The sequence below is a fragment of the Symphalangus syndactylus genome, chromosome 24 (assembly GCF_028878055.3).
Source record: "Symphalangus syndactylus isolate Jambi chromosome 24, NHGRI_mSymSyn1-v2.1_pri, whole genome shotgun sequence".
Taxonomy (NCBI): Eukaryota; Metazoa; Chordata; class Mammalia; order Primates; family Hylobatidae; genus Symphalangus; species Symphalangus syndactylus.
This window is the reverse complement of record NC_072446.2, coordinates 28,250,681-28,264,341: the sequence shown is the minus strand read 5'-3', so window position 1 is coordinate 28,264,341 and position 13,661 is coordinate 28,250,681. Positions and strand designations below refer to the sequence as shown.

Here is a 13,661-nt window from a genome sequence, read left to right as displayed (position 1 = left end):
GCCCTGAGCCATTTGACGGTGCCTAGAAGGCACTGGGAGTCCAGAGCAGACCCAGCCCACCCCCTCTCTCCCCATCTTTCTCTGAGGAGGCAGAGAGGATCTCAGGGCTCCAGCCCATCTGGGGGATGAGGGGAGGGAGGTCCCAGAGTGCAGAAGGAGTCGAAGCCAGCCTGCAGTGACACCTTAATCAGTCTCAAGTCTTCTCTTGAGCTGGCCTGCCCTCCTAGAGTCTAAAGCCACCACATGGGCAGCACTGGGTGACAGGCAAGAAAGAAGATGTTGTCCTTGACCTTCACATTCATAAAACATCAATGAGACTTAATATAGCCCTGAAGCTGAATGATCTGGGAGTGTGTTTACTGAGATTTGTGTCAGGACAGGAGATGGGGCAGTGGGTGGTGAAATCTCAGAGGACAGAAGCTAAACAACCTAAGTCACTCACTCATTTCATTCATTCATTCATTCAACACTCACTGAGCTCCTGCTCTGTGCCAGGCCTGTGTTGAGTTTTAAGGGAACAAAGATGAATCTGACATAGCCACTGCTGTCCAGAAGCTCAAGTGTTAGAGGGAGACATACACATTCAGCGATAACTACGTTAGCACCAAAATCTCCATGTACAGCAAGCAGGCAGGTTGTGGACTCACAAGCCCAGGAGGGCTCTTTTCATATGGACAGGAAGGTTAATGGAGTTGTGAATGGCAGCTCTGATTAGTGTGTTTGCGTTCCCTGGCAGAAGTCTGTTGGGCGTAAACTGGGGAACAAAGACATTGAGCGGGCAGACCTTCTAGAGGATCAGGAAGGGCTTCATGGAAGAGGAAATCTTTAGCTGAATCTAGAAGGAGGCTTTCAGGAAAGGAGGATAAGGCTATTTTAGGAAGAAGTAGTAGTATGAGCAGAAGCCTGGAGGTGTGGAGTGGTCTGGCACATTCAGGGAACAGCAAGCATGTAGAGTGGCTGAAATGTACACATTGGGACAGGAACAGTTGGGAAAACTCAGTGAAAGATGGAGTAGGTGAGAGGGAGGGCAAGTGGATCCTGAAGGCTCTTTGAAGGCAAGTTGAGGAGCTAGGATGTTATCTGAGGGCAGTGAGGAGCCAGGGATAGGTTTTAAACAGAGTGACATGGTCAAGTGTGTGAAGAAGATATCTCTGGCAGGGGTGGGGAGAAGGGCTTGTAAGGGAGAGAGGGGAGGTGACAGAGGGTGGGTGAAATCATCTAGGTGAGACATTAATGGGGTCTGAACTAAGAGATAGTCAGCTAAATGGAGGAGGTTAAATGTGAGAAAATATGAGAAAGATGGAGGAGGAAGAATCAACAGGACCTGGGAATGACTTGATGTGGGGTGAGGTAGTGGGAGGAGCTGAGGGCAAATCCAGGAATCTGGCTGGGCTTTGTGTCAGGGAGGGGATGCTGCAATTTGGGAAGAATGCAGGGGGAGAAGCAGTGAGGCAGGGAAGATGACCAGGTCTAGGGTTGGGTCTATCAGTTTCTGGCATCTCCTACTCATCCTCAAGGGTACAGTCTCCTCCTCTGTGAGGTCTCTCAGTCCCTTGGGCCCCAGGCAGGCAGCCCCTGGGTCCCTCTGCCTTGTGTTCATTCTTCCCTACAGATTAATCATGCTGTACCATAGAGTTTATTTTTATTTTTTTAAATGTGTATTTTATAATATTGCTGATGTGTATTATTTATTTATTTTTGTATTTTTTTAGAGTAAGCATCTCACTCTGTCGCTCAGGCTGGAGTGCAGTGGTGCAATCATAGCTCACTGCAGCCTCGACCTCCCAGGCTCAAGCGATCCTCCTGCCTCAACCTCCTGAGTAGCTGGGACTATGGTGTGCGCCACTACACCTAGCTAACTTTTTTTTTAAAGATGGGTTCTTGCTATGTTGCCCAAGCTGGTCTTGAACTCCTGGGCTCAAGTGATCCTCTCACTTCAGCCTCCCAAAGTGTTAGGATTACAGGGGTGAGCCATTGGCCGAGATTTCTTTATGTGCCTATCTCTCCCACCAGCCTGAGCTCAGGGCAGGATGGCATCTCATCCATCACTACGGCACAGCCTGCAGTGCTCCCTAAGTGTTGGCTGTTGACAGTATTACTCCTCTGACCAGTGTTTGGATGGGGCCTACTTCAAGTTGTGTAAGGGAGGTGATGGGGGAGCAACCGAGGTATCAGAGGAATGGGACCTTTCCTATTATCTCCCCAGGACATTTAGCCAATGCCACCACGGACCTCATGAAACTGGACCATGAAGAGGAGCCCCAGCTCTCCGAGCCCTACCTTTCTAAACAGAAGAAGCTCATGGTGAGTACCTCCCAGCCTGCTGAGTCCCCTTCCCTACCAGCTCTTCCATGGAAATGAACAATAGGAGAAGCTAAGTAGAAGATCAGCTGATGATGTGAAATGGAAAAACCCCTGGCTTGCTTTTCCAATCCTGTCCCCTACCATTTACTAGCTGTTAGACCTTGGGTAAGCCACTGCTGCCCTGGGGCCTCAGTTTCCTCATGTGTTAGGTTGTGTCTTTAAAAGCAGAGCATTGGCCAGGCATGGTGGCTCACTCCTGTAATCTCAGCACTTTGGGAGGCCGAGGCAAGTGGATCACTTGAGGTCAGGAGTTCGAGACCAGCCTGGCCAAGATGGTGAAACCCCGTCTCTACTACAAATACAAAAATTAGCCGGGCATCATGGCGGATGCCTGTAGTCCCAGCTACTCGGGAGGCTGAGGCAGGAGAATTGCCTGAACCTGGGAAGCAGAGGTTGCAGTGAGCTGAGATCGGGCCACTACACTCTAGCCTGGGCAACAGAGTGAGACTCTGTCTCAAATAATAATAATTACAATAAATATATAAATAAATAAAAATAAATGCAGAGCACTGAACAGGGGTTCTTGGGAAAGGAGGTATTGAAGGATTGCTCTGAGGGGGACCCCAGAGGGACAGGAGGGATAAGGAAGAGGAAGCTGCTAAGCCTCAATTGATTCCACAGGAAGCTCTGGAGCACAAATGGCACCACAAAGGTGATCAGCCTTGAAGTAAGGGGCCAGCCTTTTATCCCCTCATATCAGTGGGACATTGGCTACAGATTGTTGGAGGGAGGGGTGCAGGCAGGTAACCTCCCAAGTATTTGTGGGCAATGCAGTTCCTTATTGGCTGAGAGAAGGGGCAGCTGTGAGCCACTAGCAGCCAGCCCTCCCAGCATCTGGGTGTAAGAACGTACCAGGGATCTAGGCAGGACAGCCAAGCTCACAGGACAGTTGTAGGCACCAGATGAGAGTGCTTCATAACAGGGGGGCATCCTATACACTTGGGGGGCATTTGGAGGCTGGGTTTGTGGAAGAAGTTCAGCAAAGCTCCTTCCATCCCTGAACATCCGGGCTCTATTGAGGCCAACTCAGCTTCTCTTGGCCCTGTCCTTCCCCCCAGGCCAAGATCTTGGAGCACGATGATGTGAGCTACCTGAAGAAGATCCTCGGGGAGCTGGCCATGGTGCTGGACCAGATCGAGGCCGAGCTGGAGAAGAGGAAGCTGGAGAACGAGGGTGGGTGCCAGCCCTGGGGGAGGTGGGGGCTGCAGCCCACCCAGCCTACTCTGCCCCTGACCATTCTCAGCCTCTTTTTTTCCCAAAAGTCTCAGAGGACCTCCCAGGTGGTTAAGAGGATGGGCTATGGAGTCAGACTAAGGTTCAAGTCATAACTTGGCCACTTCCTAGCTTAGTAAATATGGTCAGGTTCTCCCCTCTCTGAACTTCAGTTTCCCATCTATAAAATGGGGATAATAGTAGGACCTGCCTCAAAGAGCTGTTGAGACATTGTATGAAATAATACATATAAAGTGCTTAGATTAGGGCTTAGCAGATAGTAGGTGTTTAATAAAGGTAGGTGAAGATGATGATAAGAGTGGTGATGGCCACTACCCACCACACCATCCCACTTGCCCTGCCCAAGAATGCATTATGGCTCCTTCGTGCTCCAGCCAGACATCCAAGCTCACCCAGACTCTCCTCGACCTTGACTCTTCCTGCTCCCAGCTGGGCATCTAGACTTGGACATGCCAGCTTCATTCTACCTCCACGCTTTTGCTCCCACAGCCCCTCCCTCCTGGAGCACCCTTCCTACACCACTCCACTCCATTTTGCCTGTTACACACCACCTTTGCCGCAGCCCTTCTTCAAATCTCATTCTGAGCTTCCCATCTTGCTCCGTTTAAGACCTGTGAGTCTTGTCTCCTGAACAATGCAAATTTATGGTGCATTTGCAACAGCCTCCTGCACATGCATGGCTATGTGTATGGGAAGGCCGTAGAGCCCAGGGTCTAAACAGATGGGGTTAGAGTAAGAACAACTTGAATTAGAGTTCCAGCTTTGCTGCCTCAAATATGTAACCTTAGACAAGTTGCTTTCCCTATTGAAGCCTCAGTTTCCTCATCTATAAAATGGGATGGTAATAACACAACTTAACCCTGTCTTACTGGACTCTTGTGAAAATTCAATATACTCAGCACACTGCCTGTCCTATTACTAGTTTAATACATATGGCAGCTAAAGGCACACACATTCTCCAGATGAGAAAACTGAGGCTCAGAGAGATGAAGTGAGTTGCTCAAGGTCAGGCAGCTCGTAGATGTCATGGTTAGGGCCAGAACTTGTTCCCTCTCGATGGGTCCAGTGTTGTTTCCAGCATCTCACAACTGATGCCACAAGCACAAGCCCTTATGTCCCGAACAGAGACATCATCATGCATACTGAAGCCAGCTGCCTTAAATCCTTTCTGGAAACAAAGCCTGGTATGACTAAGTGAGTAAAAAAAATAACACACCTCAAAGGGGAACTTTTGGCTGCGCACAATGGCTCACACCTGTAATCCCAGCACTTTGGGTGGCCAAGGCGGGTGGATCACCTGAGGTCAGGAGTTCGAGACCAGCCTAACCAACATGGCAAAACCCCGTCTCTACTAAAAATACAAAAATTAGCTAGGCGGAGTGCTGGGTTCCTCTAATCCCAGCTACTCGAGAGGCTGAGGTAGGAGAATCACTTGAATCTGGGAGGTGGAGGTTGCAGTCAACCCAGGTTGTGCCATTGCACTCCAGCCTGGGGGACAGAGAGAGACTCCATCCCCTGCCCCCCAACCAAAAAAAAAAAAAGGAACTTTCCTGTTTCTATCCTAATGGTAGCTAAGGGGAGCTGTTGCGAGTTAATGGCTCTCAGGGGCCAAAAGGCTTGGTAGTTCAGAGATGGGCCTTTAGGGGACAGAGTCCCAGCTCTGCCATGCTCTCGGTAGGTGACCTTGGGCATCAGGTATATGTTATTCACTTATGCATTAGTTCCTTAGGACTTCCATAACAAAATACTACAGACTGAGGGGCTTAAACAGCAGAAACCTATTGTCGCACAGAGCTGGAGGCTAGACCAAGGTGCCTGTGGGGTGGGTTTCTCCCGAGGCCTCTCTCCTTGGCTTGCAAGTGGCCGCCTTCTTGCCGTGTCCTTACATGGCCCTTCCCCTGTGCTGCACATGCCTGGTGTCTTTGAGTCCAGATTTCCTCCTATAAATACTTTAGTCTGATGGAATGAGGACCCACCTTAAGCTCTTCATTTTAAGGTAATCATCTCTTTAAAAGCCCTGTTTCCAAATACAGTCACATTCTGAGAGTTTAGGGGTGTCCAATCTTTTGGCTTCCTTGGGCCACATTGGAAGAAGTGTAATTGTCTTGGGCCACACATAAAATATGCTAACACTGACAATAGCTGATGAGCTTAAAAAACATCGCAAAAAAATCTCAGAATGTTTTAAGAAAGTTTATGAATTAGTTTTGGGCCACATTCAAAGCCATCCTGAGCTGCACGTGGCCCGTGGGCTGCAGGTTGGACAAGCTTGTTCTAGGGCTTAGGGCTTCAACATGTGAATTTTGTGAGGGTCACAATCCAGCCCAGAAAAATCTATATATTTAATAGATCTTACTGTGTGTCAGGCACTGTTCTAGGTGTTTCACAGATTTAAACTCACTTAATCCCCATAACCACCCCAGGAGGTGGGTAATATCAGCGATCCTGTTTAACAGATGAGGATCCTGTTTAACAGATGAGGAAGCACTAGCTCTGGGCTCTTTCCTATTCTATAAAAGGGTGATAGGTTGGGCATGGTGGCTCACGCCTGTAACCCCAACACTTTGGGAGGCTGAGGCAGATGGATCACTTGAGGTCAGGAGTTCGAGACAAGCCTGGCCAACATGGTGAAACCCCATCTCTACTAAAAATGCAAAAAATTAGCTGGGCATGGTGGTGGGCACGTGTAATCCCAGTTATGAGGGAGGCTGAGGCAGGAGAATCACTTGAACCCAGGAGGCAGAGGTTGCAGTGAGCCGAGATCACACCACTGCATTCCAGCCTAGGCACCAGAGCGAGACTCTGTCTCTAAGAGGAAAAAAGAAAAAGGCAAGGGGTGATAACATGAGTGCCTACGTCCCAGGGCTGCTGCGAGGATCAATGAGCAAATGCATGTAATGGGCTTAGCACAGTGCCTGGCACACAGTGCAGAAGTGTCCATATATATTGTGATCCAGAAAGACCTAGGGTCTGACCTGGATGGAGGCTAGGGTGGATGGTTCTGGAGAATAGCCTCAGACATGCATTCCTTGTGGGATTCCTGGGCTGAGACCCTACTGCTGACCCCTGTCCTGAGGTCTTCTGAGAGGAGACAGCATTGCACTGTCCCATGGTGAGATAAGTGGGGTTGTTTAAGATGGAGAGGTGTTGACAGTCCTTGCATCCCTCTGAGGCTGGGGGAGGTAGCAGAAGCCCCAGGAAAGTGGTTATGGATTTTAAAGGTCTGACTGGCTAGGCCCACATGGCCTCTGTTGCTCATCCAGGTTCCCTGAACCTGACTGGGTGAAACACTTTTATGCCTTCCATTTCTTCCCTCATGGGCAGACCCCAGTGTTGGAAAGGATTTTAATGTCACAGTTGAGACCCCTTGCATAGAGCCAGATGGCTTTGATGCAGATTCCTGATCAACCACCTCCTAGCTCTGTGACCTTGTGGAATTCACTTCATCTCTCTGAGCTCATCTGCAAAATGTTGATAATAATAGAATCAAATCGTAGCAGGGTTGCTGGTGGAAGATTTGTTAAGATAGTAAGTACTGAGTACTTTGCACAGTGCCTGGCTCAAGGTAAAATGTTCTAAAAATAATCATTATTACCATTCTTTTTCATTCATTTATTCAAATATTTATTGAACACCTACTAGATGGTAGGTCCTAGGATAAACTAATGAGTAAAACTCAGACCTCATTCTTGGTTTCATGGAGTCTGCAGTCTTACAGAGGAAAAAGACATTAGTCAAATAATCCCATAAGTAAACACAGAATTGCACACAGCGATAAGTGTTGAGATTGAGAGTAAATGAGCAGGATAAAGTGGATAAAGTTTCCCTGAGAAGGTGATATTCAAAGTGAGACCTGAAGGATGAGAAGGAGCCTAGAGAAGAATCAGGGCAGATATGACCCAGACTGAGGGATGCCATGGAGTGGGAGAGAACTGGGAACTCTTCAGGAACAGGCTGCTGTGTGGGGAGTCCTGGGGAAAGTGGTGGGAATGAGGGGAGAGCTGGAGCGGGTGAGGTGAGATCATGGGCCTCAGAGCCTACATTTACAAGTTTGGGTTTTATGCTAAGTACAATGGGAAGTCCTGGAGGGCTTTGAGGAGAGGATTGTATCAGTTAGTTTCTGCTGTATAACAAACCATTGCAAATCTGAGTGACATAAAAGAAGGGCCATTTATTTGTTCATGATATGTGGCTTGGCAGTGTGGGCTGGGCTCAGCTGGGACAGCTTGCCTCTCACACATGGGGAGTGGCTGACCTCATTCCTGCATTTGGGGCCAGCAAATTTAAGACAGTAAATGTGATTACTTTGCACAGTGCCCGGCTCAAGATGAAATGTTCTAAAAATTATTATTATCACCATTCTTTTTCATTCATTTATTCAAATATTTATTGAACATCTCCTAGATGCTAGGTCCTGGGGATAAATTAATGAGCAAAATCTAGACGTCATTCTTGCTCTCATGGAGTTTGCAGTCTTCGAAAAAAAAAAACCATGAGTCTTAGATGGCAGGAGGAGCAAAGCCATGAAGACGCACACATTGCAAAGTGGTACGCGTACAGGAATGGGAGGAACTAATGGCCCTGTTTGCAGTCTCCATGGGGCTGAGTTGTTCCGGTTTTATATTTGAGAGAATTCCAACTGCTGTGTGAAAATGGATTTCAAGGGAGACAGAGGAGAGGCTGGTGCAGCAGCTCAGGTGAGAGATGATGTTGGCATGGACTGAGATGGTTGCAGTGGAGATGGTGAGGTGTGAATGGGCTTGAGAGGTATTTTGAAGATGAGCAGGAATTTACATGGGGGTTGGGAGTGAGGTAAAGAGAATCAAAGATAACTCCTGGGCTGGGCACGGTGGCTGACACCTGTAATCCCAGCACTTTGGGAGGCCGAGGCAGGTGAATCACGAGGTCAGGAGATCAAGACCATCCTGGCTAACATGGTGAAACCCCATCTCTACTAAAAATACAAAGAATTAGCTGGGCGTGGTGGCACGTGCCTGTAATCCCAGCTACTTGGGAGACTGAGGCAGGAAAATTGCTTGAACCTGGGAGGCAGAGGTTGCAGTGAGCCAAGATTGTGCCACTGCCCTCCAGCTTGGGCGTTTGGGAGACAGTGAATTTGTGACACCCAAGAGAGGTGTCACAGAAGCCATTAGATATTCTAGCCTGACTCTCAAAGGAGAGGTCAGAATTTGGAGATTCAGGAGTCCTCAGCCAATACATGGTGTTTAAAGCTATAGAATTGGATGTTTTCATCCAGGAAGAGAGCAGAGAGAGACGAAAAGAGAAATCAGGACCTGCTGTATTAGTTATCTGTTGTGGCATAAGAAATTGCTGTCAACCTCAGTGTCTTAAATTTTAAAATCATTTATTATGTCGCACATTTTCTCTGGATCTGGAGTTCTGGAGCAGCTGAGCTGGGCAGCTCTGAGTCAGGGTTGCCTAATGCAGGTTGCCTTCAAGCTGTCAGCTGGGGCTGCAATAATTTGAAGGCTTGACTGGGGCCGGAGGATCCACTTCCAAGCTGCTTTACTCATGTGGTTCTTAGCTAGCGGCCTCTATTCCCTGCTGGCTGTTGGCAGGAGACTTTAGTTCCTTACCATGTGGGCCTCTCAATAGGCTGCTTGGGTTTCTTTACAGCATGGCTGCTGGCTTTCCCTGAGCAAGTTATTCCAGAGAAAGAGAAGACGCAGAAGCCACAATGTCTTTTATGATCTACTGCTGGAAGTCACTCTGCCCCATCATTCATTAGAAGTCACGAAATACAGCTGCTATTCAAGGGGAGGAGAATTGGGCTCTGCTGAAGGGAGGAGTATATCAAGTAATTTGTGGGTGTACTTTAAAACTGTCGTGCCTGGGCCAGGCAATGTCATGTGCACTTGTAATTCCAGCTAGTTGGGAGGCTGAGGCAGGAGAATCACTTGAGCCCCAGGAGTTCAAGACCAGTCTGGGCAACATGGTGAGACTCTGTCTCTACAAGAAAGTACAAAAATTAGCTGGGTGTGGTAGTACATGCCTGTAGACCCAGCTACTCAGGAGGCTGAGGCAGGAGGACTGCTTGAGCCTGGGAGGTTGAGGCTGCAGTGAGTCATCTTCTGGGGGACAGAGTGAGACCCTATCTCAAATAATGATAATAATTAAAATGTAACTACCACATCTATGCAGAGGTTCTCCCACACTAAGCGGGTATCAGCACAGAGGAGTCAGCAAAGCCCACTGAGGAGTGGCCAGTGAAGTAGGAAGACCCTCATGTTAGGAGGAACCGTGGGAGGATTGGGTTTTAAGGAGACAGAATGGTGTCAGTGCTTCTGGGAGCTTGAGCAAGCCAGGATAGGAAAGCGTGCCCTCGGCTTTCTACCATGGATGTCGGCGGTGACGTCGCCAGAAGCATTTCACTGCAACCTGGGGCAAAAGCCAGATTGGAATGGACTGAAGAGTACATAGGAGGTGAGGAATGAAGGTGATGAGTGTAGATACCTCTTTTGAGAAGGGTAGAGGTGAACAAAGAAGGTGGTGGTGGCTGAAGAAGGATGTGCGGTGACAGGAGGAATTGTTTTTGGACAGGAGATGTACAAATGTGTTCTCATGCTGGTGGAAACAGTGCAGTGGAAAGGGGGAATCAGAGGTTCAGGACGGCGATGCAGAGGCCACGAAGACAGGAGGGGCGTGGTTCAGGCAGGGGCCCTATAGAAAACACAGGACATCTTCAAACGGGGGAAATGGAAGACAGCTCAATAAAGGGACTCTTTATCAAGGCACAGGCAGGATGCAGGGACATCCCAAGGCAGAGAGGAGTACCCCAGGCCTGAAGTCTTGAGATCACAGGGTCATGAGAGCAGATTCAGGAACCTGGACAGAGGTGGTCACTGCCAGCCGTGGTGACTCGCAGAGAGGAGCTGAGGGAAGTCAGTCCGACATCACTGTTGCTCTCCCTCATCTCCCACCCCTGCTTCCTACTTGCCTAACTTTCCGAAGCCAGAGGACATGAGCCCTGGGGGGTGGAGCCAGCAAGTGAGCTTCCTGGGGTGCAGAACAACATGGAGAAGGGGGAGGAGGACCTAGAAAGACAACCTGAAGAGATGTGGAGACGCAGCATGGAGCAGGTGCAGAGGGCCCATGGAGGGCTTGGCCTTGGGGTTAGGACACGCCCTTCATTGTGTCCGCATCAGCAGCATGGAGCGGTTTTGTAGCATCGAGGTGGGGAGTGTGGGCTTTCATCTCTGAAAGCTGCTATCTTCTGAATGAAGCATGAGGTGATGTCATTGGCTGAGAGGGAACTGGGGAAAGGATGTGAGAAGTGTGAGAAGAGAGGATGAAAAGATGCAATTGTCTCCACAGGGAGCAGGAAGCACTCAAGAAATATAATAGGACCCTAGGCAGCACGGAGTGCCCTCCTGGGCTTTGTGGTCCTGAAATTAAAGTGTAACCAGTTGGCCTCATTGTGAGATCGCCTCCAGCTGGCAGACCCAGAGAAGTGCAGAAGGGGCTCATCCAGGCCTGGGGTTTGCAAAGGGAACACACAAGTGGAGGAGAAGAGAGGAGAACAGGGAAGGGGTCAGATACCAGATTGCTGCCCAGGCACACACACAAACATGGACACACATAGAAGGCCATCAGCATTTGCCTACAAACATAAACATAGGCATGAACATAATAGTGAGCATGTCTGAGGCAAACATCCAGATTCACCTGGGCTTAAACTGCACTCACATGTGTGGTAATCCCACACCGCGTGGACACAGATGCCCAGGACAGTGGATATCCACGTACATATAAACAATCGGCTGCATGGATTTGTGCAGGCAGACACAGGCAAACGTGCAGTCTATGCAGGTTACAGGTGCATGAAGAGATCTGCACACAGACCTGGGTAAAGAACTCACATACTGAAAGGGGCCTGAGTGGACGTGGAGAAACCTGCTGTGTCTATGCTCATTTGCATGTGGAAATAAGTAGCTTAATAGAGTGGTTACAACCACAGAATCTGGAACCAGATGGCCTAAGTTCAAATCTAGGTTCTGCTCTGACACATATTAGCTGAGGTTTGACTAAGTTACTTAACCTCTCTGTGCCTCAATTGCCTCATCTGTAAAGTCGGGATAATAACATCACCTACTTTATAGAGTTGTTGGAAGATCCAGGGAATTACACCACACTTTCCTGGTTCGCCTCCTATCTCTTGGGCTGCTCCTTCTCATGTCCCTTGCTGGTTTCTCCATGTTGCCCAGTATCTAAACCTAGTCCCTGGGCCGGTTCTCTGATCTGTCTACCCACACTCCCTTGCTGGTATCATGCAGTCTGCAGCTGGGGACTTATGTCACTTGATCCTTTCACTGTCCCTCACTCCCATCACAATGGCACCTCCCTCCATACCTAGTGGTGATTCCCTGGTTCATCATTAGGAGAACTTTCGTGCCTGCACATTCAACACCCTGGCCCTCCATACTTGCTTTGCAAAACCTCAAACCTTGTTGAACCCAGCTCTCCACCTACTCAGCGCCTTCACCTGTGAACCCATATGTGGCTGGAGAAACACACAGGATGCTGGCGGGACTCACTTTGTATTTACAACTGCAAGCCTTAGGTGACCTCAATGCTGCCCCAGACCTCCCCGCTTCACTCTCTAGATGACTCCTTTATGCCTTCTCCTTTCTCCTCAGCCCTCCAGCCACCTCCCCCACATTCTCACTCAGAACTGATCACTTTAGGTTAGTGCAAAAATAATTGTGGTTTTGGCCATTAAAAGTAATGGCAATATATCACTGAGAAAATCGAAGCATTAGAAAGAGATCTTCACAGCTCTCATCCCCACAACGACCCACCCACCGTATCTCATCAATTCTAAGATGCATCTTTGTTAGACCACATCTTAGCATCTCTGAAACTGGAATGTTTATTCCAGTCAATAGTTTAATTCTCCTTTCTTACTTTTGGATAGGTGTCTTATATTTAATAGTAACTTAGATTTGATGAAATACAGTAGCACATATGCCCTCTTGTTACCAAGGATGGACTGTTCTTGTCCTTGGCCAAGGATGGAAGGGATTGTCCTTTAAAACCAATCCCTTCCCTAGTGCATCAGATCCCATCCACTCTCATCCCTGTAAGAACACCACATCCGTAACTCTATCCACTTTTCCCCATAGAATCTTTCCCTTCTCTGCGGCATCATCCACAAACACATGCTATTTTATTCCTCCCAACTCATGAAAATGCTCTTGACTTGTCTCTCACTACTGGCCCATCCTCCCCATTCTAGCAAAATTCCGTGGCAGAATGATCTTTGTTCACCATCTCCAATTCCTCTCCTCCCTTTCTCTTTGAACTCCCTCCAAACCAGCTTTTAAGTCAGCATTCTACTCCAGCTGCTCTTGCCAGGGTCGCCAGTTGGTAAACACAGTCACCAGTTCTCAGGCCTCCTATTTGACCTCAACACAGCGTTTGGACACAGCTGAGCACTGTCTCCTCCTCAGAACCCTGTCCTAAGTTGGCTTGCTGGACACCACACTCTCCTGGTTCTTCTCCTACCTCAAAGGCAGCTCCTTCTTATCGTCTTTGCTGGTTTCTCTTGGTGTCAATATTTAAAGTTTGCAGGGGGACCCCGGGTTCAGTCCCTTGCCCTATTTCCAAGTCTGGCTACACTGATACTGTCCACTCTCCTGGCTTTAAATACCACCTCCACATTGACGGTGCTTCTCTGAGCCTGGAACCTGCATCACTAACTCCCAACTCATTATTGCCCCTCAGGGGCCCATCAGGTGTCTTGTTTGTTTGTTTGTTTTTAAGATAGGGTCTCACTCTGTCACCCAGGCTGGAGTGCAGTGGTGTGAAAAAGGCTCACTGCAACCTCGACCTTCTGGGCTCGAGCTATCCTCCTGCCTCAGCCTCCCTAGTAGCTGGGACCACAGGCGCACATGCTACTGATTCAGCTATTTTTAAATTTTTTTATAGAGAGGAGAGTCTCGCCATGTTGCCCGGGCTGGTCTCAAACTCCTGTGCTCAAACAGTCCTCCTGCCTTAGCCTCCTAAAGTAAGGGAGAGAGATGTGAGCCACTGTGCCCAGCCTC

General features: G+C 48.7%; 1 protein-coding gene across 8 annotated transcripts in view; it reads left to right on the top strand.

The window, feature by feature from the left end:
• GDAP1L1 (ganglioside induced differentiation associated protein 1 like 1) overlaps positions 1-13,661 on the top strand; it is a 42,028-nt gene that overhangs the window by 23,145 nt on the left and 5,222 nt on the right. For 7 of the 8 annotated variants that reach the window (XM_055266408.2, XM_055266407.2, XM_055266405.2 and 4 more), the window contains 2 exons: positions 2,207-2,304; positions 3,423-3,537. The exons of the other annotated variant lie outside the window; for it this stretch is intronic. In XM_055266408.2, the coding sequence (XP_055122383.2) occupies positions 2,207-2,304; positions 3,423-3,537 (213 nt within the window). The remainder of the gene's footprint in view (positions 1-2,206; positions 2,305-3,422; positions 3,538-13,661) is intronic. 8 annotated transcript variants of the gene reach the window in all.